Source organism: Corvus kubaryi, unplaced genomic scaffold (assembly GCF_017639235.1).
Source record: "Corvus kubaryi isolate FWS band 111438036 unplaced genomic scaffold, C.kubaryi_AGA036_p1.0 37397, whole genome shotgun sequence".
In the NCBI taxonomy this organism is placed as follows: Eukaryota; Metazoa; Chordata; class Aves; order Passeriformes; family Corvidae; genus Corvus; species Corvus kubaryi.
In genome coordinates, this window is record NW_024581136.1 from 21,591,359 (window position 1) to 21,619,343 (window position 27,985).

The 27,985-nt window shown below is 38.5% G+C and overlaps 1 protein-coding gene across 2 annotated transcripts; it reads right to left on the reverse strand.

Annotated features, from left to right (window-relative positions):
- Positions 1-6,725: 6,725 nt before the first annotated feature.
- On the reverse strand, positions 6,726-27,978 carry GYG1 (glycogenin 1). 2 transcript variants are annotated; one of them, XM_042042584.1, is made up of 8 exons: positions 27,873-27,978; positions 24,528-24,663; positions 22,417-22,591; positions 21,927-22,089; positions 18,089-18,215; positions 14,639-14,858; positions 13,906-13,956; positions 6,726-13,685 (listed from the first exon to the last, which is right to left on the reverse strand). In XM_042042584.1, exons 1-8 carry the CDS (start codon positions 27,877-27,879, stop codon positions 13,524-13,526), a joined length of 1,041 nt encoding a protein of 346 aa, XP_041898518.1. In that variant the 5' UTR covers positions 27,880-27,978; the 3' UTR covers positions 6,726-13,523. The 2 variants fall into 2 exon arrangements, with proteins under 2 accessions (XP_041898518.1, XP_041898519.1); XM_042042585.1 differs by lacking the exon at positions 13,906-13,956.
- Between the last annotated feature and the right edge of the window lie 7 nt (positions 27,979-27,985).

The window sequence follows — 27,985 nt, forward strand, 5'->3', positions numbered from 1 at the left end:
CAATCTATGGAGAGAGTAGCTGTCAAACTGAACAATGGTAAGGTCCATCAGTATTTTCAGAAGCTTGTTCTGTAGTTCTTACCTTACTTTTTCCTTCCTCCCGGGGTAAAAGTGTGCACCGTTGTATGCCTCCATATGGCTGGGTGCCTCTTCACTGCTTGTATGTGATGTGATGCACGTAGATATTATTGTGCTTAAAAGAGACCAAAGCTGTGTATTGGAAGTGGACTGTTGAATTAAAATCATGTCTACACTCCTTTTTCCAAGCTGATAAACTTTGACAGTGGGCCATCTTTATGGCCCTTCTCTGGGCTCTATCCAGAAAAAACTTGCGGATGAGTATACTTTAACTGCTCTTTTGAAAACCATAGTATTTATTTTTCTTGTGTGCTTCTTAGTTATACTTTGCCTTTTTGTTTGCCCTTTTCTTTCTAGGGCAATATAATGGCATGGTAGTCTCACCATCTGTATCCAGCGCTGCTGCACTTACTCTTGGGAATTGTTCTGCCTCCTCCTCAGCCAGAATAGAGCTGCAAATGTTAGCACAAACCTGGGTGGTGTTCTTTATTAGGAACAAGCAGGGATAGATTAGTCCCTGCTTGTGCATAGTCAGTCAACCTAAGAAGACAGAGGTGGCAAGTGTGGTCTGTCTGGCTTCTGGACTGACATTGTTTTGCCACATACACAAAATTTTGATGCAGCTATCCCACTCTATAGAGTTCCTGAGAAATTTGAGGGAAACTAATGAAGGAAAGAGCACTTGCAGAGGCCTTTTTCCAGTGCAGAGGTTCTTGATGTGTCTGTAGCAGTCAGTGCCTCTACTGAACCTTCTGGTGCTTTTAACACGCAAGAAATAAACTGGGTTATGATGTGATGAAATTATCATCATTATATACTACTTGAATGTAAAGTCAAATTACTTACTATGTTTTGCGTAGAAAGGACCATGAAATCTCCAGAACTACTGCCTTTGTCCAACCCCATGTTATCTATAGATTGCTTTCATAGTAGTGAAGCCTGAACAGAGGTGGGTGTGCATTCTGCTCTTTTGAACTATCATAAGTTTATAAAACAGTGAGTGAATAAGCCTTTCTTACCTTCAAAATGATTCCTGATTTCAATCAATTGCCAAGGAGGTTTTTGCAGCTTTTAGCCAAAACTCTGACATGCATCTAAATCCCAGCATTGCGGAATTCACTGTTTCCACATGATAGGTATTAGTCCTAGTACTGCATCTGAGCCGGGTAGTTTCTGTGCCTGAATGGCTACAATGCAAATCTCTCCTCGTAAAAAACGTGGGAAAGCACTTTAGGTATCACCTTGAAAACAAAGGAGACCAACAAACGGCATACCCTCTCCCCAAAGCAGCTCGGGTTCAAACACGATTCTTCCAGGCAAGATAATGCTTGCCATTATTAATACAAATGACAGCATTAAATCATCAGTGAGACATGAAATGTGAAGCTGCAAACACAAAACTGCTGAGTAAAAAGTTTGGCCTGTCATGGTATTACGAATTTGGCAATTGTTTTATCTTTCTAATGCTAACCTAAAAGCATTTACCGAGATTGGAAAAACTTCTTAGTACTTAACAGCTTGAGAGTTAACACTACCTTCATCTCAGTCTTCTGTTGAGACTAAATTTAGAGTTGCGCAAGTAAGTAAAGATCCTATGCAGAAGTAAGATCTCTACAGTAATCTAATGTCTTTGTGTATCAACTGCATTCTTATAAAAGCTTGCCAGATATGGATTCAAACATTTTTTCTTCTAGCTGTTCATTGTGAGACATTTTTTGTCATTTTCATACGCTTTTACTGTTAGTCTTCAGTATCTGTGTTGGCATTGTTCAGCTGACTTTTGTGTTTTGTTTACAATTACAGTACTAAAGTGGATAAGGGATGCAGAAAGATGCGCGCTTTTTTTTTTTAAAAAAAAAAAAAAGTCTTTATGAGCACTGTTAGGATTTTTTTTTCCAGAAAACTTTTTTTCACATTTAATAGAATTAATTTATTTAGTCTTGTCACTGGAGGATTTTTGGTTTGCTGCCAAATCAGGAATGGCTCATCCATTCACTGCCAATCAGGAATGGCTCATTCATTCAGAACATTTGGAAAACTGTTATTTCAAATTTGTGTTAAGATTCTGTCTCTCAAAAGGATGCCTTTACTGCTGCAATAAATTAAAATATCAGATTATGACTGCCAGTCTCTTTAATTGACTAGTGACTCATTCCAGATTAGCAGCCCCCAGCATTCATGTGCTTTGTGAGGTCTGCTTTGTAGCCTCTCTAAAGATGCCTTGGTTCCGTGGCCAGATTTCTGTAATTTTAAAGGGTTGCTCCATTAGGCAGAAGTTTTTCACGTCTGTCATTTTTGCTTCACGAAGTTGTCCATTTGTACAGTGCACACAGTCTTCTGTTAAATTTTGTGAGTAGTCCTATGACAGTGCTATTGTATAAATTTTGCTTTACCTAGAATATACTTCAGAGAAAAAGGCTTTTGGTGTTAAATTATGTCTCATGTGTCTGTTGGGGAAAAAGAGAAGGTACCCCGTGTCTGGTCCTGACAAAGCATATTTCATCAGGCTGCTATTATTTCTGTGCAGGCTTTGAAGAAAAAGGGTAAAAGGTCATTCTTTGTTTGTAACTAAGAAAGATATTGTCTTTGAAAGATGGTTTATTTCTTTCATATTTTAAATAGTCTTACTCCCGTAGCCCAAATATATCCTTGCTCTAAAACTCTGAGCTATTTATTTCAATATAAATATGCTCAGAAAGAAGAACACTTCGCTTTTAAGGAAGGCTGAGTATTTATAAAATGTGTAGTGTTCATGTCATGTTAATGTTCTTGCAAATGAAATATTTTGACTGTCATGTCAGAAATGACAAAGTGTGTGACAAGAATGAATCCTTGAGGATTTTTTTACATGCACATCAATATAATAAATGCATAAAAGGTGCTTTGTAAAGGTGATATTTATCATTCACTATAAATAACTAGATTTAATATGTTTCTTTTAATGTTGTTTGGGCTTTTTCATAGCCAAACACCCTCTCTGTAGGAATGAGCTTCAAGTAGACAACTTGGTGGAACGGTCCCCTAGAGGAGGAAATAGGCTCCAGTAATGGAAAGAAGCCTGATCAGGAGTGGGTATCTAGCTCAAAGGTGCTATTCTGTTTTATTTAGCTTTCATTATTAGCTTTCATTATGGTTTTTGTAGAGCATACTCTATAACTGTGTAAATATACTGAACATATTATGCATATGGATAACGTACTTCAAGTTATTATTTAGAAGTCTGTCCAGCATGTCTAGCCAGCACAGAAGAAAATGGGTATCATACGACAAGCAAATTTTGCAGCAGGGAAACAAGACAAAAAGAATACCAGTTGTAATGTGATGCTGGTCATTGTTCAGTATGTAGATGTGTGTTAATTAAATAAAACTTCTGGTAAAGAGCTTTGCCTTTTGTTTCAGTTTCTGAAGATAGAGCAGATTTATAACCACTGAAACTTATTGGAATCTTAATTTACTTTTGGAAACAAAATCTAAATAAATCCTTCTTTCTTAAATCTTATTTAAACAATACATATTCTGCTCTAGAGGGGAAAACTAAATGGGCATATGTTCAATACAATGCTTATCAGAAAAAACATTGCGATATTGTTATTTTACTTGGTAGACTTGTTTCTCAAGGTCTGCCACATCATTTTTCTTTGCCTCACTCTCATTTGCTGCCAGAATTTGTATCTTCCTGCTCGTACTTTGACCTTTTTGTTTTGAGATTACTTTTCTGAAACATTAAGTTTTTAACTTTTTATGAAGAAATTGTTCTTTCACATGCTGGTTACAAATTTATTCCCTAAAAATCTTTTTGTGGGGACCTAAGAACTCATTTCAGGCATTATGATCTAGAATAAATCAAGATTTTAATTATTTTCTTTTTTTAGCTGGTGCAGTTACTTGCATTCTCTAGTTAGTTCTTTACCTCCTAATAGCTAAACCTTACTGAGAAAACTAACAGTGTTCTTCTGCCTCAAATCCTGTTCCTTGTTCCTTTTGTTCTCATGCTGGTTCCAAGAGAGCTTCTGGTGCCTCCGTATCCCCTGTCATACCTAGCCAAGGGTCTTGCATACCTTATTTGCCTCACTATTTGTGGGGGAAGCCTTTCTCGCTTCTTGAGTATTGCTATGGTAGAGCACTTGCCTTGGGGCCGTCCATTGCTTAAGCCTTATTTTCTGAAGTTCCAGTACTTTGTTCCTATTTTCCATATACCCTGGAGATAGGGGACTTGCAGACTTCTGACAATGTGAAGTGTGTCTGGAAAATGGGCTGGGAATCCTCTTTCCCAAAGCATTCTCAATCACCCTGTAGTTTGTGACCATTAAAAATGCTGAACCCTTAGTTTCCTATGGAAATTAAAAGAAAGCCTACCCACAGAATTCAAGATTAGTTAATTTAAGAGGTATTATTGAACAGTGATTTCTCTCAATTGATGTGAACTTTATCAAAGCCATCTGTAGGAATGGACTCCAGCCAAGTCAGAATAAGTTCATTTTGGATAAATGCTTTATTTGATTTTGGATAAACGCACTTATGCATGCTTCAGTAGAACTACGGAGGGATAGTCCAGCAGCTAAATGTCTGGTTGTTTCTCAGCTTACAACTTTCTTGTCACTGATAGAAAACCCCTTGAAGTAAGTAGAATTGATGTTATTTTCAATAAACGTGTTTTTATGGTGTTTTAGAAAGACCTCTTAAAGGAAACAGAATTTTAAATACACATTCTAAAGCAGAGGTTAGGCTTTTAATGTATTTATTTCCTGTTGTCACTGAAAATGAATTGTTAAATTGAACATTTTTACTTTCTCTTTAGAGAATCGGGGTTTGCCTTTACTCATTTGGATGGATCAGTGGCACAGAAAAAAAGAATGGAAGCAATTTGTTGTTTCCAAAGCAACCAAGCAGGGTCCTGAACTATAATGCTTTTGTCTGTGAAAGCGGGTGGAGTTGGATTAAATCTGACAGCAGCTTTCCGAGTGTTTTTAATGGGTCCCAAGAGTAATGGGTTGTTCATAATGATATGGCTTAATCTAGGTGAAGCTTCTTTGGTGTTTTCCTAAGAGGCAGAAGGAAAGCCCATCTGAGAATGAATGACACTGACAAGTATCTGTTAAAAGGCAAATAGGACTTTTCTTCATTTTTTTCCCTAGCATCTTCTTGTTTCAACACTGTATTTTTGTGCTGTCCATTTATTTACTGTGAGTGGAAAGAATGCTAGTAGTACTACTAACAGAGTCGTAGTACTTCACCTTACAGTGTAGCATATGCTATCTGTTCCTTCTTCATACCTTTCTTTCTTCCTGATACTTTTGAATGAGGTTTCCTATTTGTTGTTTATGGACTTCAAAAGCCATTAAGTGGAATTTGAGGAACAGTATATATTTAATGTAGTGCTTGTCTGCTCTAGTCTCTTCTGTTATTGTTGAGAATTTATTTATAAATTAAGACATTCATCTGAGGTTACCTTTTGTGGTCATGGGAGACTAGTAATACCTAAATTTAGAAAGTTTTTCCTTTCATTAAAGCACTCAGAGATGCAAAATTATTTGTAAGGAATAAAAATGCAAATTACCTTTATTGATAGCAAAATGGTATTCTTAGCAAAATTGGTTCATGTGCTGTGTCACTGTACAACATCAAGCTTTTTCTATTCACTTCCTGCCTTCCCCCCGTTTACTCCTCTGCTGTAATGTCCAAGTTTTTTGGCAGTCGGAAACTGAAACAAATTCTGCACTTGAAAGAAACAAAATGATAGTTTAGCTTTGGACTTGGACATCTGTCACCACCAATAGTAAAGGAAAGGTACTAGCCTGGACATCAGGTCAGTGATATTGACAGTATGAAGACAAAAGCTATTTATTTAATACATGAAAGAAATTAAGTATGAGTAAGAGTATGGAGAAATTGCCATGAAAGAATTTTTTCGTGAATCACAATGCATCTTCAGAAATATTGTCTGTGTATGTACTGCATTGACCCGTTCAGTTGGAAGGGATCTATACTACCATAATGCCATCGAGTCTGACTGCTGCTTTTTTTTTTTTTTTAACAATTCTCTGAATACTTGTAGAAACCACAAGAGAATTTTAATCTCTGAAAATAATGAATGAGGTATAATGAATTCATTGTATTGTGGCAAGCAGTTCTAAGAAAATAAGCTAAGCATTGTTAACACCGAGTCATCTACAGTTGTTATACCTAACAACCCTGGGCCAAATATAATTGCAGCCTTTATACACCACTGAACAGCATCTTCTCATCCTGCTGGTAGCCATCCTGTGAGGGTAACCATCCCAAGGGGCAGTGGTTGACTATATGTATTTGATGGAGGAGCAGTGGGCCCACGTGACCCTTTACTACTTGAATAATCAGTGCCGAATGAGATTCAGTCATGCATTAGCATTCCTTGAAGTGCACTAGCAGCGATAATAGGATTTAAGAAGCAGAAATACCAGTGGAGTAACCAGTTTTTCAAATTCTGTGGATTTATTGTAGAACTGTAGCTTGGAGGTCTGCATTCCTTCTCTGAGAGGTGTAATACCACAGTGCAAGGGAGGAATATTTATCCAACCATAGATTACTTTCTCCCTCTGCCCCCCCCGCCCCCCACCCCATTAAAATTTTGTTTGTTTAAATACAATCATAGATGCAGAATTCTCACCTTTAGGAAGAAATACAAACCTTTAATGTGAGAGTATCACAAGTATACAGATGTTTCTCTACGGCTTAGGCTTTTTAATATTTTCCAATGTAAAATACAGTATCCTTTGTATGAGATACTGCAGAAATCATAGAAGTACTGCAATTCACTTTTCCTGTGCTGGACTGATGAGAGAAGAGTGAAAGTAGTACACTTCAGTCTTTCTTGACTACAGCAAAAATAGAATGGAATACACTTCTGTATGTTTGGGCTACATCTTTCCTCCAGACACCATGTTGTTCTCATACAGTGAGATTAATATTAGAACAGTTTGCCATATATAGCTTGCCAGGAATGTTCATCTTGCAGTGACAAATACATAATTTGTTGCTCTTTTGCTTACTACCATAGATTGGAGAAACAAGACTTGTTTGGCTTTTATCTTGCTGCTTGATGTCTCTGAGTGTGTGTAGGCATCAGAGGTTCTTAGAATCTAAAATGAGTCCTTAGAAGAATTCTTAGACAACTTGCAGTATGTGGGTGACATGACAAGGAGAGCCCACTGCACGAGACTTATCAGAGACAGGACATTATTACAGTTTATGTAGACTTAAGTATCTATTCTCTGAGAACTAGTAGGACTGTACCTCTAGATAGATAAAACATGCTGGAAAAATGCAGAGCACAAACTTGGCATTTTATAGATCCTTATATTTAATGTTACATCCAAAGTATAAGTAGTAACAGCTACACTATCGATTTGCATTCAGCAAAGTTTCTTGTTTACCTAACATGGTGATTATTGTGTATACTAATGAAAGCATACGTGGGCTTTCTTAACAGTTCAGTTTACTGTTAAGTAACTGCATGTGTCCAGCTGATTTCGATTTTGCCATCAGGTACGGAGGCAGTTAGTATTATGCAGTGTTTGTTTCAGAATTAAAATAACAGGATTGTTTTGATGTCTCCTAGATTCCTGACAAACTCTGTTTTTAAAGCATTTACCTGAAGTTCCTGCTTGTTATGAATATATAACCCGAAGTTCTCAAAGCTATCTTTATAGCAGGATACTTAAAGAGTAAGACATTAGTTTGGAAGTAATTAATCTGCAAGCAACATTTGTTCAAGAGGTGATGGTACAATATCTGCTTTGTGATTCCGTGTGCACTATTACTATGTTTTGAAGGGAGGTTATTTAACTTGTTCATTGTTGCTACTAATAGCTTGGAACCCCACTGCAGAAGACCAGTGTTTTGACAGGTGTTGCAGGCTGGGTCAGAAGCATAATGCTGTTATTACTAAGGGGGGTTGAAAGATGATCCCAACAGTTTTCTGGTTATGAATAAATAATTATTTTCCAAGAAGCTTTACTGTATTTTAAAAATAGTGCCATCACAGTCTCACCAGTAAAAATAAATTGTGGAGTGACTGTTGAAGTGTGGTTTGGATTTTAATACTAGAAATTAAATGTCTCTGTTGAGCCATTTGGAATGACTCAAATGGGGTAGCACAGCTGTTGGTTAGCCTGGCTATTACAGCTCATTATCCTGGAGATATGTAGAACACTTTTGTTATTGTCGTAGCAACTTGTTTAGCTGTGTAAGTGCAGCTAGCCTGCCTCATTAATATTCATCACAGAAATTGAAGACAGGTTCTCTTCTAATAAAAGTAGCAAAGAAGAGATAGAAATCCTTCCAATAAATGTTTAAAACACAAAAAGCACAAAAAAAATTAAAATACCAAATCTTTTTGTCCAACTGCTTTACATCCCTTTTCTTCGTGTTTACAAAGTAATAGCTAAATAATGTAACTGTACTTAGGCTACTCAGCTCCCTAGCATTTTTTTTCCAAAACACCTAAATTTCTCATCCTAAACTTTTATTTAGAGAAAGATAACATCTTCATTTCAGTGTTTTGGGATTTAACGAAATTAAGGCTGTGATTGATTTATACCTTGAGCCTGTGTTATTTTGCATAAACATATTTAATATTTTGGATAATACTTCTCTTCAAGTTACGCGTCCCAAAAAAATATTTTTTCAGTTTTGCCGTCTTTGTGTTCAAAATATAAATGCCTCAAATAAGTGATAAAAAACTAATTTGCTCCTAAATGTTAATCTAGAAGCACACAAACTCCTGAAATTTTTCCAGTGTTCATTTCTTCAAAAGGCTGCTTGTTAGTACAATGCGTAACAACACAAAAAAACCCCACAAAACCAAAATGCGTATTCCTGCATTCTAACTTGCACGTATTTAATCTCATTTTAGAGGTGACAAGGTAGTAAAAGGTAAATAATGTGTCTTCTCCTTCAGACAAAACCCTCTATAAATGAATTAGTTTCATGTTTCTATCTTAGTATTGCCTGATAAACAAACAGATCATCTGGACTGATTGTTTCAGAAAAGGTGGTCAGTGACACTTTGTAAGGAATTCTTATTTTTGCAGGCTATGTCCAAAGATGGAATTTAATTCAAAATTTTAAAGTATTTTTACTATTTCTGAATAGTACACAGGTGCAGGAGGGAGTTCCTCTGTTGATTACTCCCCAGGAATTAGTAAAAAGAAAGTACTTAAATTTGCAAAACACTTTCTTTTAATGTTTTACTTAACAGAACTCCAATGATTTTGTAAAAGTAAAGGTTTTTTTGATAAAATACTATAATCATAGGCATGTATTGACAGCATGCTATCTAGCAATTTCAGTAGACACTTTGAACAATAAGACTGTGCTATATGCAAAGTAGACTCTAATCCACTCATGTGTCAGTGAATGAGTTAGTCCTTGTAAAATAAATTAAAACAAACAAATTATTTTATAGCTGCCAGCTTTCTAACAGTTTTCCTGTACTGCTTTTCCTCTTGTAGTGGAAAAATGGCATGTTTTTCACTGCCATACATATGTCTTAATGGAATGCTGATCTGCATGCTGCTTGATTTACAGAGGAAGAATTTGGTAAACTACACTTGTTCATGTCCCACTGAGTAAAAAACAGCACTGAAGAATCTCAGTTGAGTATTAGTTGAATATTCTTGTCTGTTCCTTTCTTTCCATTTGATTGTGGTCTTCTGATATGTGTTCACCTAACATCCTGCTCCCTTCACTATGATGCTCAGATTTTGAACTGGAGGCAGAGATTGCTATATTTAGGTCCTGTCTAGATTTGGGAAGTGTACTTGGCAGCAGAGAAATGGAGTCTGCAAAGCTTGTAAAGCCTTTCACCTCTTATGTCTGAGAATATCAGCCTGCTGATTATAAGATGAATTGCAAACATAAGTAATGGAAAAGGATTGAGAAATAGAGGGAAGATGTCTACTATTTGGAGAAAGTGAGCTAATGAAAGGAGTGAGAAAGGAATTAAAAACAAGCCAACTAACAAACTGATGCAGTTTTTGGAGAGCCAGCACCTTAGCTATGGAGAGAGGCATACTTTAAGTCTGTTAGAGAAAGAATTACAAGGACACGAACGATGGAAGACAGCATGAACCCCAGTATCTGATTGTCACTGGAAAGTTGAAAAAGAACAAGAAAACAGAGCTAAACCTGACTGAAGTTGGGTTTTGAGTGGGGTTTTTTTGGGTTGGTTTTTTTTTTTGTTTGGGTTTTTTTTTGTTTGGTTGGTTGGTTTTTTTTGCATAGAGTTTATGTGAGTTAAACTTTTTTTGCGTTTTTCTGGTTCAGATTTTGATATTAAACGATAAGCTGGAAAAATAATTTGCAATTACAAAGGACAGATTTGGGGTTTTTTTGTTATTTCCATTTTACAAGTAAAAATTTCACAGGCAAGAGAACCATTTCTACAACTAGTCAAGCTGCATCATTACTTGTGTGAAAATACGGTGATACTTTGCAAAATGGCTTAGTATGATTATGAAAACAACTGAAAGCAGTTACTAGTATTTTTTTGTCTATTAGATGATGATTTCCATGTTCCAAAGCCATATAAAACTTACTGAAGGTAATACTACACTGCATGGTCTCTCCTAAGAAAGCCATTAATGTATCTGAGAGAAAAGAGGTAAAAGCTGAGCACAGAAAAGTCCTGTCTGATTTGATGGAGCTGTTCAGTAAGTTGGGTGGTTAAACACCTTGGTGTTCTAGCTGTTTGGCCTTTTTTTTTCTGCTTTTCATGATCTGTAAGTAGTCTTTGGCTTTTGGCATTCTCTTTCGTGGAGTTTGAACAGCATGTTCTAGAAGTTAGCTTTTGGAATTATTTTTAATTCCAAATATTGAGTTAGTAGTCTATCATTCTGGTTTTGGTTGGGTTTTGTTTGTTTGGGGGTTTTTGGTTTTGTTTTTTGTTTCTTTCCCCCCACCCCCCATACATAAAATAAAGATGTATATGGAAAAAATGCTTCTTAAGCTTTTAAGGGTTGCTGAGCTGTCACCATTTAAGGAACACCTTAGATTACAGGCTTCATAAAGGCAAATGAAGTTCCAATATTTGAGTTGCAATCTCAGCAGCGTTGTGATTCTTCTGAATAATGATGTTTAGAGTATAGTGCTGCTTTGAGTACCTTCAGATTAGAGTAGAAAATTGCCTGATGTATCAAGTGATGCTATTGCAAGGAATAAAAAGGGATCTCTGTTTTTCTGCAAAAGCTGCCTGCAGCAATTGTGAAGGAAATAGTTGCAAATAATGACATAAAAGGTCATTTTATTGAAAATAAGCTGCATAGAATTTGGTATAGATGTCATACCTTTTGCTTTCCTGAGGCTGTGATCATATATACTTGATCATAGTATGAGTTACAGAGGCTACGACAGAATGATTTTCACAGGTTATCTTTCTTCACTAACTGTATTTGTTAACCAAAAACATGCCGGTTTTCATCGTATTCAGCATCTCTCCCTATCTTATTGTATTAACGTAACAAAACTTACATGCTAAACCAAATTTTCAGGCAGGTAATAAGTATCATACTTTTATATTTGGTTCTCTCCAACTAAGCTTAAAAAGAAGTAACGTGCCTATTCTCAAGTATGAATACAGACAAGGGGAAGAAAATTTAGACTGTTTAGCTTAAAGAGAGTATTTTACCATTTTCCATAGAGTATTCTGTGAGTATGCAGAACTCTCCAATATTTGTTTGATAAAGTATACTTTTGTCATTACAGACTGTAACTAGTAATCCCTCCTGCTTTCACACAACTTCAAATTTATCTGTTAAAAAAAAAAAAACAAACAAAAAACAAAAACACAGCAAAAGAAAAACCCATACAGGAAAGGGCTAGTTACAACTAGGAGATACTATGTTCTTTTAAGTAGCTACAAGCTACTCTGGTTTGGACCTCATCTTCTAGCATTTTTCCTAAACGGTGACCAACTAAATCTTAGAGCAATTAAGTAGTGAAAACAGTTAAAACAGACTAACCCTTATACTCATATTATGTCTTCTGCTTTACCAGCAAATGGTGATAGCTTGTTGATTGTTTATTTTATCTCTAGGCTAAAGGTTTAGCACCATCACTAGATTCCAGCCAAAATCCTCCTTTATTAGGAAATAATGAAGTAATATTTTCTTAGTGTTTCTGGATTAGTGCAGGGTATAGCTGTCAAAGAACACTAGTTTTGTTCTGTTTAGACTTTTGGCTGAAGGACAGATCTACACCTTAGTACAGATAACAGCCAATCTCTGTCATCAGCACGCTTTATTTTTACTGCTTTTCCATGTGTTTCGGAATACATGTAGCCTGAGTGTGGCAAAAAAAGCACTTCCTTTTACTCTCTTTACACATGGAAAGAGTAGTTTTCCTTATCAGCGTAGGTGCAGTTAAGTTACTTAAGCAGCTATGTAATCCCTCTTTGCCAAAGTAGGATCACTGTTGTGTTTAAGACTAAGTTCACCATACAGGGCTCACATTAGGGATGATGTTTCTTTAGTCATTTGAAAGAAAGATATCTTCTTCCCAAACTTCAAGTTACTAATGCAAGCAGCTTCAGCAGGCACTTCCTCCAGTGCCCTGTCCTCTATTTATGGCAAGCTAATAAAGGGATTGGCCCTAAACAGCTCCCTGGCAAATTACTAAGTACTTCTAAATAATTACGAACTAAAAGCTGGACATTTTCTAATGAGAGCTTGAGTAGCATTAGCAAAGCTTAAGGGTTATTTATACCTGTTAAATATTTTAGTTAGACTACTTTGGAGCTCCCTTTTTCTTAATTGCTCAAGAGTTTAGGGAAGACAGAAATGCATGACAACTTTTTATTTTTGTATCAAGTGCAACATTGCAAGGAACAGATAAAACTCAGTTTACTAGTCCCATAGTATACAGAACTGAAAAACGCATTCTGCCATGCTGCAGGCACTGTGCGTAAGAACCTGGTCAAAATTTCAGTGCAATTGTGACTGGAAGAGCAAAGCAGTGCTATTACTGTTACAACTGTATGTATCCCAGTGTCATTAATACATTTATGGTAAAGCAGAATGGCTACCACTCCAGTGTATGAGCAATCCCATGAATTAGATTTTACATCTAGAACAGCAAGCAAAGGAATCAATGCTAATCACCTTAATGAGGTGAGGTAACAAACCCAGTTTAAAGAATATGTTGAGCCAATTGATCAAAACAGAAGAAATTTTAAGCTGAAAATACCTGGTTTTATCTAGTAGGGAGAATTGGAAATTGGGCAGTAATAGGTGGCCCAAGGATTCTGCTTCCTAGCTTTTGCTCAGTCTTCATCTGTAGCACTGCAGAGGCCTTCAGCCAAGAAGTTTTTCCTCAAGCTACTAGCAAGTGTAACTGACCACCATCTATACCTTTCTAGCTGTTAGTTCTGGAACAAGTCCTTGCATCACCACTGTTTGAGACAGGCATTTCTACTGCAGGTAGGTATCAAGTTTCTTCTTGATGTTGTCAAAGGAATCCACTCCCATATAGTCAGCTTGGCCCTGTTCCCACCGCTCCTTGCGTTCTTCTGAAGATTCAGTTGGTAATAGTGGTGATACTGATATGTGGGACACTGCCTCTGTAACTTCTGCCTAAAAGGAAAAGCAGAGTAAAAATATACAAGTACTTTGTACAGCTAAAGCAAGCAACAGGCCATAAAATGGGACAAGAAAGTAGCTGCTATCATGCACAGTAGCAAGCAGTGCCAATGGGAAGGGATTGTGCAGCTTTCCTAGCAAAATAACAAAGCAGAGTTACAGAAGTTAGCAGGGGAGAAAAAAAAGAAAAAAGTAAAGTTTAAGTTCTTCATACCTCTCTACAGAAGCCACAAGAGAAAGCCAGAGTATAGACCAAGCCTGATAGCTGCAAATAGTTTGTTAGAAAGATGCAAGATTACCAAGAGAAGCACATCTTAAGAGATCAGTAACTTTGGTCTTAGAAAGGCTGAGAACTTAAACTGGCCCATGCATTAAGCTAAGACTAAGAAGTCTGCAGTCAGATGCAGGCTACTAAATTCTGTGAATGAGAACTAGAGTTAGAAGCGTTACTTCGGTTTTAAAAAGTATTGGCATTCATCACTGCCTGTTTATGTTAAGTATTGATTCTCTAGTTATCTTAGGCTTACCTAAATATGATTCACCATGCAAGATGTGTATGTACATATTTGCATGCTGAACCGGGGTTCTTCTGCTTGAGAACCTTATTAGCTGCAACACACTGAGAGTTAGGCCCTTCTCTGTATACATTAAAGAAATTAGTACATCGGAGAAGTTACTACAGTACAATATCTGGTGCAACATTAGCTACCTACAGAGTTTGTTTTAGGCAAGCATACAGCTATGTCCAAGACCTGTCTAGCATGCTTCTCTTTTGTAGTATTATTTATTCCAAGCTTAAAAGGACAAAACTAAAATACCCTGCATATCCCACAAACTAAACAACACCCATGCTTTGAGATGGACAGAGGGAAGGGAAATTGATGCAATGGTAAATAACCTGTCATCCATACTTAGGCATGGATGTACAAGATTATTAGAGCACGTACCATGTTTGCCCCTGTAGTAATTTCTTTAACAATTCCGTGCTGTTCTAGTAATGGTAAAACATCAGCTATGTAGGTATCCCACCACATGTTGAGGAATTCTGGGTGAACTATTTTTGGGTCATCCATATTGCCCTTTATGCTTTTTGTTCTGGAGTCATATGTATAGTTCCATGGCTTTGTGCTTCCCAGGAAATGCACGACCTTAGTATTTGCACCAAACCTGTTGGACAGAAAAATTTTAGAAGCCAGTTTGTACATGTGTCTAGAAAATGAGTTTTGACTGGCAGACATAATTTCTTCTAACCTGCTATTTCTTATTTGTCCAGAAAACAGAAATATGAATATATTTAGGAGGCTAAATGCTAAATGATTGAACTGCCAATGCCTATTGGGACTGAAAGCATTGCGATACAACAGAAACAATGCAAACTGAATTCTACATTACACTAGTCAGAATACAGCCAAAACCTAGCGGTCTGGGCTATTTAAATACTTACAGACAACTCAAGCCTTTAGGGTGATGTCCATAGCTTAGGAGAGAGCAGTCTCAAGCAGCCGTTGCAATCGGAACTGGTTTTAAAAGTGAAAAAGATTCTACTCCAAAGTCAGCAAGCCAGAGAGTTAAGCATTACAAGTATTATATGGAGAAGGGTCAGTGTTAACAGTTAAACCTTTCAGTTTATAGCCCTGTAGAAATGGATCATTGGCTGGCTCTGCTGCAAGAAGACCGTGTCCCTGCAAAATAATAACTTTGTGTAACCAAGGCATTTCAGAAGACTCCTGATCTTGGTGCAGCAGGGTCTTGCTAGACTTAGCCCTTACTTAACCCTTATTTCCTAAATAACCTTAGGGCAGCCATGCATGGATTTGGTGGTGGGTTGGTTTGTTTTTTTTTTCTTTTTGAAACCATTTAAACTCCATTTTCAATATGGACTTCCAGCTTTGTCCCAACTGTCATCAATATGTTCTTTGGTATTAGAAGTATAGCCAAGATGCACCTCTTCTCAAGTAAAGAACTTGACACTGAAAGACACAACATTCATTTCATTCTCCTACAGTTCCAGAACTAGGTTTCAGCTTGATTCAGTTTTGTGAACAAGCAATACCAGTCTCTCTACTACCAGTGACTATCTCACCTAGTTCAGTTTGTATCACATTAGGCTTTCTTCTCAACATAATATGACTGAAATGGAGAGTAATGTCAAAGTAGCTTGTCTAACATTTTATTAATCAGATGCAGATCATTTTGAGTGGGACTCAGGCATTAAAGAGTTTTACATATGGAGACAATACAGGGGTGTTTCAAAAGCCATAGAATATTCAAACTGAGTATGCTTGTGGGTGGGGGTGTGGGTTTCATACTATTTTAAGGTTCTTGACTGTATTTCAATGTTCATGTTCAATGTTTTGAATATAACTGATCTTATTGCAGAATGAAGACTTACGTGTGTGTGAAAGGCCAAGTATTTGCATTAACTCCGTGCTAAAAAGTGTCTTCAAGAGGTCAGTTACAGGGCTTTAACTTTAAACCCCAAAAGTAAAGACTGAGCAGAAGGGAACTACCTTAGTTTTATTAGCTGTCACAGTACTAAGCAACCTGAGTTTTCTTCATCTGAGGCTGCTGCTGTTCTGAAGAAACTTATGGTTCAAAAATCAAGGGTATTTAAGCTAGAGAATAGAATGCGTAAGAAGTATCATGTGACACTTGTTACAAATGGAGAAGTATACTCTTGGTATCTTGTCCACTTACGGTCAGAACAACAGATGCCAAGCTTCTACAATGTTTTCAGTATCTGCCTTCTAGATACTTTCTGGATCTGCAATATTTGATTTTGACATTTAAACTCAACTGTTAGGAAGCTTTATGTCCACACTGGCCTCAGCAACTAATCTGTCTTTCCCCATCTCCCAGAAAAGTCCTTCATCAATGTTTTGAAGTTAGAGAGCATTTGCCATGAATTGGCATTTTCCTTTGGGAAAAGGATTACTGAGACTGCTGTGAAATCTAGTCTCGCTGTACAAAGCTGCAAAAAACTTAGCTATTGCTGTCAGTAGGTTTAAATTTCACTATATTCCAACCACTGATTATCAGGAGTGTAAGCTGCTGATCTAACCAAGGGAACTTGTTCCACCTATTGAGCAGGGAATTTTACTTGCAAGGGCTGCACTGTCAGCATTCTACTTTTGAAGGTCTGGTGAATTCAGTTAAGCAGCTGATTCAATTAGTTGAAGGGAATTTTTGTCAGGAGCTCCCAGATCCAATTAGTCTTCCATGGCAACAAAGTAATTTGTAAAATTAAGGTCATGTGACTAACAGCCAGCCATGGAAAGAGGACATACTTTACAATAGATGTTAGTTTATCGAATGCTATCCAGCTACTTAGTCATTCTGAGGCTTGCATATATTTCTTTAAATAAGTGTTCCACTTTTAGCATGACAAGATTCCAAATAGTATTCTGATCACAAGACATAGTTTGATCTTGAGCCAGCAAGCCCTGCTTATGCTAGCTGCTGCTTTAGACACTAGTAACCTGATGTCATTCAGAGATCAGATTGTTTTTATGCAATTGGCACTTTCCCTCCCCCCTTGCCCCCAACTTCTGCAGCTCATAATAGATAAAGAGTTTCTGTGTAACACTTCAGCTTTCCTTCTTTCCCCCGCCCCCTTCCTCCTGGGTTATTGTAACACTTTGAGTAACCCTGCCTCTGACCTACAGTTTACTGACATGCCAAACTAATGCTGCTAGCTAGGGAGGATACAGTCTTCATCACAGAGGAAATACGCAATGAAATGTGCTTGGCTGTAGTCTTTGTTCCATCTTGCTGTTACTTAAGGAACTGACAGAGGTCTCAAAAGACTGTTAGGGGAGAATTCTAGCTTGCTACAAGTCTTTGTTCACCACACTTACTTGAATGGTAGAGGTTGATTACATGAAACTGTAACTCTTGGCTGTTACATACCCTAAGTAATTTGAGTGAGAAAAGGGGAAGTTATCTAAGTGGGAAGGATACCACCAGGGACATGCTGAAGTTCAGCTCAAGCCGATTAAAGAGCCGACTGCCATTGGTTAGAACTGTACTACACTGTATCCTATACCGGAGGAGTGGTTCTTCCTTTTGCAAGTGACCTGTCAAATGTGCTTACTCTAAATCAACTTCAGTGTTATCACTAGGGATGAGTGGTTCAAGCTACAGGTACAGCTGTCTCTCTGCATTTATCTTGAGATGATTCATTTGACTTACATCAATTCAACCTTTTTTTTTTTTAAAGAGAAGAAATTATTATATATTGTATATATAGATTATTATATATATTCCTTCTAGAATATATATATATTATATATATTCCTTCTATAAAACCCGTGTAAGCTCACATCGTGCCTGTTCATTCTGTTACAAGAAATTACTTTATGTAAGCTCTGAAAGTCTTCTCGAAGTTTTCAACTTACGCTTTAAATGCTGGAAGGTAGGAATATACAGAAGTGCTGCTCAAATTATAAATAAACGGTAGATGTTTACTCATGTCTGTTGTTGCCCAGCTGCTGAAGAAGGTGTTTAATAACCCCTGATCTGCACCTAAAAGAGAAAGCATTAATAGGCTACAAGCAACAGACAGCTGTTTGAGGATCTTTTTCAATCACTTCACTAAGTAAGAGTCGGTAATGCAGTTACCATGTCCAGTAGAAGTCTGGCACAGAGCACTAAAGTTCTATTTCTGAGCAACCCCGCAAACCCTGCAGCCTTTGAATATTCCAAAAATGCGGAGAACAAAATAGTATGTATGGGGTTACTTTTAACTGCTGCTCACAAACTCTGCCATTCGGTTTCTTTTACAGCTTAAATTCAATCTGGATAAGGCAGCAAAAAAAACCCACAATAAAACAGTACAACTGAGCACTGTTCAGCTTCAGGAAAGCTGTAGCTCAGAAGATCAAATGGCAACAATCAGTTTTATTACTTATGCTTACAGATGCATCATCTCACTGCAGGAGCTGGGGTATCAGCGGCCTGTTAGGCCTGCAGTCCCAGATGCATCTATCTCCACACTGATCTGGTAAGAAAAGCATATTTAATCTTGGTGACAACTCTAGTAAAACTCCATCAAATCCCTTAACAGACAATAGGCGTTCCTAGTTCTGTAGTAAAAAGCTCCTGACTGACCGTTAAATGAGGATAATCTGTGTTCAGAGGGGTCACCTCAGCTTGCAAGTAGAGGTTGTTACAAGGTTAAGTGAGTCTGAAGTTGTTTGGTATCTCAGTAGTAGATTAGCTAAAAAAATAAATAAGTATAGCCTACAGGCCAGAGCAGACTAGTTTATAAGCAGTGATCGAGAAGAAAAAACCTATTTATTTATATCCATTCATTCTTTATTGCAATGAATATAATTAGTCTTTAAATGGAAATAATTCCTCTTCTCAAGGAGATTGAAGGGAGTCCTCCAGCTTTCACTTGCTGTACTCTTTCACCTATAACTGCATTCACAAGTAACATTACTAAAGAGTAGGTAAATGGATAGCTTAGGGTATTAGTAGACAACATTTCATTTTAATCTTTCCTTTTCTCAAGCACTCAGTCTCTGCTGACTCAGGAAAAGGTTTTTATTGGCCTATGATTCGATTTAGGGCAGTATTAAGGCTTATACCATCAGTGCTGTTTGAGCACAATTTGCTTTTTGCAACCGCAGTATCTAGACACTGGGCATAAACTTAGATGTACAAGCAGTACACTGACAAATATAAATTCTAGGTATCCTGTTACAGCTGTCAGCATACATGCAGATTGCAGAGTGAGAAACTGCCTGGAGATTCAGTCTGGTAATTTCAAACCTCTGACTTGCCTCTCAACACATAAAGGAAGGAAAGCACTTTTGAAGAAGTTGTGTCCATCATAAGAAAACCGAAGGGGCAGCAACTTTGTATTGAACTTACCCTACAGGACTTCCTCTCGCTCAGGTTGTACATACTTGGCTTTTTTTTTTTTCAGATTGCATTCATTTGTGCCAAAGCAGACAATGAAAGCAGCATCTAGCTGTCCTAATTCAGACTTCAACAACAGACTTCAGTAGTCTGGTTATATAAACAGGATCTCAGACACAAGGTGAAAAATCAGGCAGTATTCATACTAACTACGTATTTACAGATGCATATGAAGGTACAATACAGCAACACAGTACAAGCAACTATTTTGGATCCCAGGCTAAAGAGCCAGAGGATTGTTTAAGCAATAGCAACATTCTTAAGGTAGCAGTACTACCAGATTTCTTCTAAAACCAAACTTTTCTTTCCCATCCACTACTCTTAGATGGTATCTAGAGTAGTTGCATGACGTGTTCTTTATTATACAGAAAGGTGAAGTTTAGACAGAGTAGATGTCTACATAAGTAGCCATCATTCTGCCATTTCTGGAAAACAGCACTACATAGGAGGCACCCATCTGCTGTTACATGCAAGAAATATTCTGGAAGGTCTTCCATTCCCCTAGTTACTACTACTGCAGACAAGGTACTTGCAGTTTGACTTCAACTACACACAGTTTGGTAGCTCGTTAAGTTTGCATCCCTATGTCCTATTAAAAGCAGTGACCCTTCACAGGTTTCTCTTACTAAGTTTCCTAGAAACTTTTATTACTCTCTAGGTCAATTTAATTTTCAATCCCCTTTCTCCCTACCAAGTTCCTGAGCTCGGCAGTAGCTTATATGGACAGTCTAGGTCTCCATGGTCTCGTTACTCAGATCACTGCTACCATTTAATAAAAACTAGGTAAATTTTGAAGCTGAAGTAAAAATTGCAGTTCTAGAAATTTGATACTTAAACAATTAACCCACTATTTTTGCTGTAAAGTGCTGCAACAATTGCTTTGCATTTAGAACACAGAGGAAGTTTCACCATTGCACAGCTTTAGCTTTCAAGTCAGCATATTGTAGAAGCAGTTCTACTCTTTTAAAGGACAGGGGCCTTCAACCTAGAAGATCTGGTCTGCTAGCAGTCAAGCACAAAGCTCAAAGGAGACAACCACCAACTCTCAGATGTTCCCAAAGCTACAGATCAGTCAGTTTGCACAAAGATGTGCGCTTGGGGCTTTTTTTTTTTTGTTGGTTGCTTTTTGGAGGGGTTGGATGGTACTTTTTGGGGTCAGGGGGAGAGGGGTGGCTTTCTGTTCGTTTGTTTTTGGTGTTTGTGGGAGGTTTTGTTTGTTTGAATGCAACAATTCAGAATTATGCTATAGATTTTGCCATAGCTGGTGATCAATTTGTACCCAATATGTGAGAGCACGCACAAAGCTACCAACTGCTACCTTGTCAGGAGCAAGGTACACACCTTCATTACATGGCAGTACTCATTTTCATGGCATAGCATTGAGCATGCAACTGTGACTAATATTCTTTAGAAGGCCACACACAAGAGTCCCTACTGTAACAAGGATTATTCTGCAGACTAGGAGTGACATCTGGAAATTTTACTTTTTACAAAGTACAGAGAGGTAAGTCAACAGGCTAGCTCATTACCTGCTATCTGAGAGTTCCATCTTATGGTCTTATTTACATAGTTTTCCATAGTTTTTTAAGTTAGATTTTGTTTTGTACCACAGTAGTTACATAACAGAATTAAGTGTCAGGAGACAATGATACTCAGAAGTCTTTAACGATAGCAGTCTCCAAGTAACATATGCTTTTACTGCAGTGGTAACAGATTTAGTAGACTTAGAGGACGGCAGAACTTGGCTTCTCAAGCTTAAACCTGGTACAGTGGCTGATCCCAAGTGACTTATAGCGGGAAGCAGCCACAGCTACATGCACTTGATATTGGGAAACAGACAGTCACCACCCTATAATGACAGGAAGCCATCACATAGCATACAAAGAGATAGTTGTATCTTCAAATGTTTGATTCTCTGAAGCTGTGCTTAAGTTGATCAGTGCTATTTTTTTGTAGCTGCTCGAGTTAGTATAGGACATCCAAGCCTTGAGTGTTAGGAATGTCTGAAGCATAGTACCAGAGTTTCATTTCTTGTTATATGATTTCTTGTTATATGATTCTACACTCTTAATGCTTACAGCTGTTAATTTGGAGGCCAAACTCAGCTTTTATTTCACGAAGCCTGAAAAAAGTAGTTTTACTACATATTGTAACGATAGCCTCTTTTTCTGAGAAGGACACAATTTTTGTGTAGTTACACTGAGAATTCTATCATACAGAGTCCCCATGAGATGTATGTAGTTACTGAGCCATCCCAACTACTGTCACCATTTTGGTCTAACTTACATTGAAATACAAATTAATACATACCATCAAAGCTGCCTTTCTCTGTGGCAAACTGTAACAGCTGACTGTATGTTTCAATGGAAGGTCGGTAAACAAAAACTCCTGAATTAAAACAGTCGGGCCAGCCTGGATCTGGTGCTGCAGACAGCTCTTCTCTCTCAAAAAGCTCATCTATATTTGACAAAACCTAATTGTAAAGGGGTTAAAACAATGTTTTTAGGTTAGGAATTGCAGTATCACATTTTAATGGATTTTGGCATCAACCTTAAGATGTGAAAGAAAGCTCTTGTATCAGTGCTCATCTTATGGAAGACGATACTTTACAGAAATAGTCCCCACAGACTTCATTACAGTTAATTTAGATTAAAAGGCACACACATTCTTACTGTTACTAGTCCATCTAGTAAAAGGCTTCTATTACCCCTACTCTTAAAAAAAAACCAACCCACAGAAAAAAAATCCAACAACCCTGATATTAGGTCTTTAAGAGGTACCATGAGACACAGCCACTTACCATTGTGTCTGCATCCATGAAAACACATTTTGAAAACTGTGTCAGTTCCCAGCAGTGAAGCTTTGTTAGTGTGATGCCCAACTCAGGTCTTTTCATTAATGCCAGGTGTGCTGAATCCCCACTATCCAAGACATTTACCAATATGACTTCATCAAAGACTCTTTCCAGCACTCTCCTGGGGAAGAGTCAATTGGCAAGATTTAGTTCTAGTGTTACTCCAACAACAGACCACATGACAGATTCTGTAAAGAGAAGTGGAATAACAGGGAACCTGGCAACATTTCTTTTTGAAAAGAAGTAAGAGTTGACTGCATATGTTGGAATGCACAAGTGCACCTGTCTGGCTCAAAGTTTCTAGATTGTAATGTGCACATTCTGGGGACCAGAGGAGTTTCTTGGGCTTATTTTTTTCTTGCACAAACAGAGTTTTAGTCAGCATTGCCATCAAATCCAGTAAGTCATAGCTATGTAGTACAAACTTTCCACAAAGGTTGTTTTTTTTTTTTTTCATCCAGACTTTGATTTCTGGCAACTTAACAGTCTCCTCTGAGCAGGCAATTAAGAAATGGGAAGCTGTTAGACTACCTTGAGTAGGACAGTAGCTGAATCCTAAACAGCTGAAACACAGTTTTATGCAATACTTACACTGTTCTAGATTTGTGACATCTGGGACATTTGAAACATCTGACTAGACCCAGCTGCTAGAACTTTCTTTATCCCATAAAGTCTTTTCAAGACTGACTTAGTCATGGCTGTGGGTACAGAAATGTTTTGAACCGGTACCATGTTCACTAAAGAGTGATGAACTTTCAGGCAGTGTAGTGAAATTTTGTGGCAGATATCCAACCTTTGCTTTACCATCAATAGAGCATTACCATTAGTTCAAGAGACTAAGGCGTTCACACTGCTTAAAACAGGAAATGTCTGTAAAGTCTTACTATTCTAGAGTGTTTCTTGAATGCTCAGCAATTACCAGTACAATTTGAGCCACAGAGCTTGTAAATGAATTTTAGGACTCTGCCTTGCGAGGCAGTCTTTATATTGACAGCTTGGTGCGGACAGTGCTTCTGAACTTAAGGCATACTTTGTTAGTGGAGACAGGGCAAGAAATGCAAGTTCCAGTTACACCACTAGGTATCACTGGTCTAAGGGCATAGTACTAGCTGGCTCGCACTAGCACATAAGGACATTTAGGATTCATCTTAAAAGAGCACATTCACCTAATAGGCTTGAATGGATGTTCCTATATGCAACATCTTAGTATTGGTAAGACCATTTAGCTGCCAGGAGACTCCAGGGAGAGTCACTCCATTTTTTTATTGAGTCACCTCTCATTTGTCTCTATATATTGGTAACTCTTTTCAGAAGAGCTTCCCCTTGTAGAGAATCTTGACCTATCATCTGTAGTTCCCAGAGTTATTAACTGTTTTGTTGTTTGTCTTTTTTACCCTCTTACATGTGGAAAGAGAAGCCAGTCCACTCCACAGTGAGACTATTCTAAGGAGGCTGTAGGAAGCAGTTGCCTGTTAATTTCATTTGTTGTACTGTGGTGACCTTGTTAGATGCCTCTGTTGAGCTGCTGATTTGACATACTTGGCGCTACTTTAGTTCTGCTCGCTTTCTTCTCCCATGATAAAATTTGAGGTGTCTGCTAGATTTCAAGAGAGCTTGTGTTATATTATCTCAATCAGGAATATTTCTGCAAAACAAATAAATACCAATCCCCTGCTCCCACCTCCACCTACATACACACAGCACTAACAAATGCACAGGCAACATCACATTGTTGGAGAATTCTAAGTAGGACTATAATAGAGCAAAGACCCAGCTGAAATATCAGTATCAAGTCACGGTTTAGAGCTCTAACTACAGACTATTTGTTTAACTCATCATAGGGAAGAAAGAAAAAAAAACACCCTAAAACATAACAAACAGTTTCATTTTTTAAGAACTTGCAGAACTCCAGATAGTATAGATAAGTTGAATGCTGCTGAAATTAGCTGTTTAGCTTCCAGAGTTTTGAAAGGTTACTATTAAGGAATTTAACTTCCATTTTTCAACCTGCACATCAGCAGGAACTGTTGCAGTTTGAAGTATGTAAGTGACCTTACCTCATAAGATCTGAGACCTGAGGAGTTATGAGTGCAGTCAGCTTCCTTGTTGTTCTGTACTGTTGCAAGGATGAACCAAGTACCAGTGCTCCTTTCACATAGGAGTCATTTGTGGCTAAAGTCACAAAGGACTGGTCTGGAAGAAATGAACTTGGTCAAGTTAGCATGATCCACTACTTTATTCTGGGAGAGATACATTAGAAACCTAGTATTGTTAGGTAGTCATGCTGTGAGACCTCTAAGATGCGGCCTTAAATTCTGTGTAGAGGGCCTTCCTATGTGACTGAAGGAAGCAGATTACTTGCATAGCTATATTTGCTATTGGTAACCTGACACATGGCAAAATGCAGTAAAATGACCCACAAAATCAAGACTGTTGCAAGAGAACGCCAGTTCAAATTTCTCCACAGGTTAAATAATTCATGCCAAACGTAGAGACAATCCAAAAAGTCTAAAGAGCCTTACTTTGGCCGCTAATATGCTAAAAGTGTTTGGAGTCTGTGGGCTTGCTTTTGGCCTAAAGTTAGTAGGGTTTTGTAGAGTTTCTCTAAGTTCAGCTCGCAGCCCTGAAGCTAAAGCAGTGTAAAACTTGCATTTCATTTTCAAATGAAAGTAACCATTGAATTATATCTTAGACAACAGTTTTAAGTTTTGCTAGCTCAGGATTTTGCAGATGAGTTGTTCTGCAACCCATGATTGCAGCTCTGTCACAAGAATGCAAGATTTAAATGGGAAGTAACTAGTAATACAAAAAGCAATTTAAAACTTGCAGGAAAAATTTTTACTCTTTGAGCAAAAAGAGGTACTATAATCTTCTGCTCCAGCTGTATCTTAAATATAGCTTAAGGCAGATTGTTTTGCCTTATAGTACTTATTGAGGCCATATTATACAAGCTTTGCATTCTTTCAATTTTCATGTTGTTTCAAACTGCCAGAGTGGGACTGACAAAAGCAAACAAGTAACTTATACAAGTTCTTCACTGTTAACTATTTTCATGTAGACCTCCTTTCAAAGTTATATCACTTTACAAAACATGCTCTTTTCTAGCAATCCATTTTTCACTCTATCAACAAAACAGTTTCTTCCTAAGAATCTCGAGAGTCAAATTTATTTTAGCAACTTTGATTTCTTTTCTTTACAGAAGGTGTTAACTAGGTTAGATCAGAGCGGGAGTTCTGGGCACTTAAAGGCTTACTACCAAGCCTAGCAGTAAGATTAAAATACTGACTCCTTTCAGAAAAATTGTTGTTTGGCGTGACTCCTAAGTTTGCGAGGCAGTCATCGTCAATACCTCTTTAATATAATATCCCCTTAACAGTTGACGACAGAAAATCACGTGCCATAACTGCCTATAAGCTCTGCAAACCTGGTCTGCAAGATCTATAGACCAGCTACAAAACCTTCTATTTTGCTTAGCAGCAAAACCAACTAGTCCCAAGGGATTTAGATTATAGTAGTCAATCACAAAGATCAAAAAAGCTTCTATAATGCCAGGAATAAAGATATTTTGTTTCAATTCACTTTTAGCTGCCTATTTATACTAGCTCATATTCAGCAAGTCTACAGAACAACTTTGTTTCTTTGAAAGGGCAAGTGTGTAACGTTTTAAGTCGTACGAACATCTTCGTAATAGGACAGGGTTTTTCACTAGGTAATTCGCATGTTACTACTCAATACATTGAAGTCTGACACTATGCTCTCAGCTCACTAAAAATCCAGTGTAGACAAAGTGGGATTGTGCCCAGCATTCATCTGAGTGTTGCTTGTTTTTTTTTTTTCCCTAGCAGTGTTACTAATTCTTAAAGCGACCTTGCCACTGAAAGACAGGTCTTTTCTTCATTAACCTGTTAGCAGCTATACTTCCTCTCTGTCTCCTCATCTTCTTGAAACTGAATACTCACACACAAAGGTCTTTACAGAAATAAAGTCAATTTAATGACAGAGTAAAAAGCAGCCCCCTACTGCATCCTAGCCCTAGGAGGAAACTTTAAAACTGCTTGACAGGATGTGAATATTGCCAGCTTGGAGATCATCTAAATCAGCATAGCTTTCCAAAGTTTTGAATTAACTATGTTCTATTCCACATCTCCTCTAAAGTACATTCATAAGTACATGAGTCCACGCTACAACTTGGGCAAGACCAGCTGCTGCTTATTATGGAAGTTACATCTGCAAAAGACTAGTCCGTTCTTCCTAAACAACAGGTATTTCAGCTGTGTGGATCTCCCTTCTCGTCCTTTTCCCCTCTCCATAAACACTTTCTCCACAGAATCTTATGTTTACACAGCAGCCACTGTTAGGCCCGAAACATAATGAACTCTTGGTGACCGTATGTCTGCAAAACCACATAGAACGAGAGACAGTTGCACAGCTTCCTAATTGACTTACCCAGACAAAACCACGCTACTTCAGAGATCTCTTTGGCTGCCCAGTTCACAGGCTAAAATACCTCTTTGCTAGAGTTTTTGTGCTACCCCTTACACACCCACGACCATCCTAGAAGTCTGAGCTAGGAGCGATCTTTCATTTGATGGCATGCACGAGGTTACTGGAGTGCTTGCCCCACATCATTTAAAAATTCCCCTGGAAGGTTTTTTGTAGGCATAGCCAGAGTTCACAGGTGCTTGCCTTTCCCCCTATTCTCTGAGTTAGGTGCTAGGACATCTGAATTTTTTTTTGAGTATGGGATTCCTAGAGACAGAAGCATCTTATCAAGACATGCATCGGGGGGCAGACTTCCTGCAGGCTTCCAGACCTGAAAATGAAACCGACTCTGCTGACAACTTCAGGAAAAACTGCGGGGGGGAGGGGGGGAGGCAACAAAAAACAAACAAACAAACAAAAAAACCCAAACAAACAAAAAACACGGAAGAAAGAAGCGAGACATAGGTAGTGTGGCGATAAGGACCTACTCATTGCAAAGTATCAAAAACACAGAAATCACAAGCTCTCTCTGGCTTTTCAGGAGAAGGCTGGGTTTTCCCCTGTGAGCCGCTGTAGCCCTACAGTGGCCCCGCCGGCCCATCCTGCTCTCCACCACGCTGGCTACATCCCTCCCGTTAGGGAAGGGAGGCTGGGGCAGGGCATCGAGGTGGGCGCGGAGCGAGCCAGCACCGTGCGCGTCCTTTCAAACCGCACAGCGGTGCCCGTCGGGACGGCTCCGACCCCCCCGCGGGCAGCCCCTACCCCCACCAGCCGGAGCCCGCTCGCCGCCGGGACGGCTGCCTAAAAATAGGCGCAGCCACGGCAGCCGCGATTCCGCGGCCGGGAGCGCGTGGCGGCTCCGCGAGCGCGGCCCGCGGCCCTCGCGAAGGGCGGCGCGAGCCGAGCGGGCGCACACTGACCTGCCATGGTGCCCGAACGCAGGTCGGCTGCGGGAAAGGCGACGAACGCGGTCGCGGCCGCGCTTAGGCCGCCCCTTATATAGGGGCGGGGCCAGGAGCGGCACGACTGTGGC

Bases quoted from the DNA above. Each gene is read 5' to 3' on its own strand.
- GYG1 (XM_042042584.1), bottom strand. The intron at 22,090-22,416 runs GTAAGTGGCTGT...CTTTACAATTAG, and splicing joins TCATGGATGCAGACACAATG to GTTTTGTCAAATATAGATGA. The intron at 18,216-21,926 runs GTATGTATTAAT...TTTCTCTTTTAG, and splicing joins AGAGAAAGGCAGCTTTGATG to GTGCAGATCAGGGGTTATTA.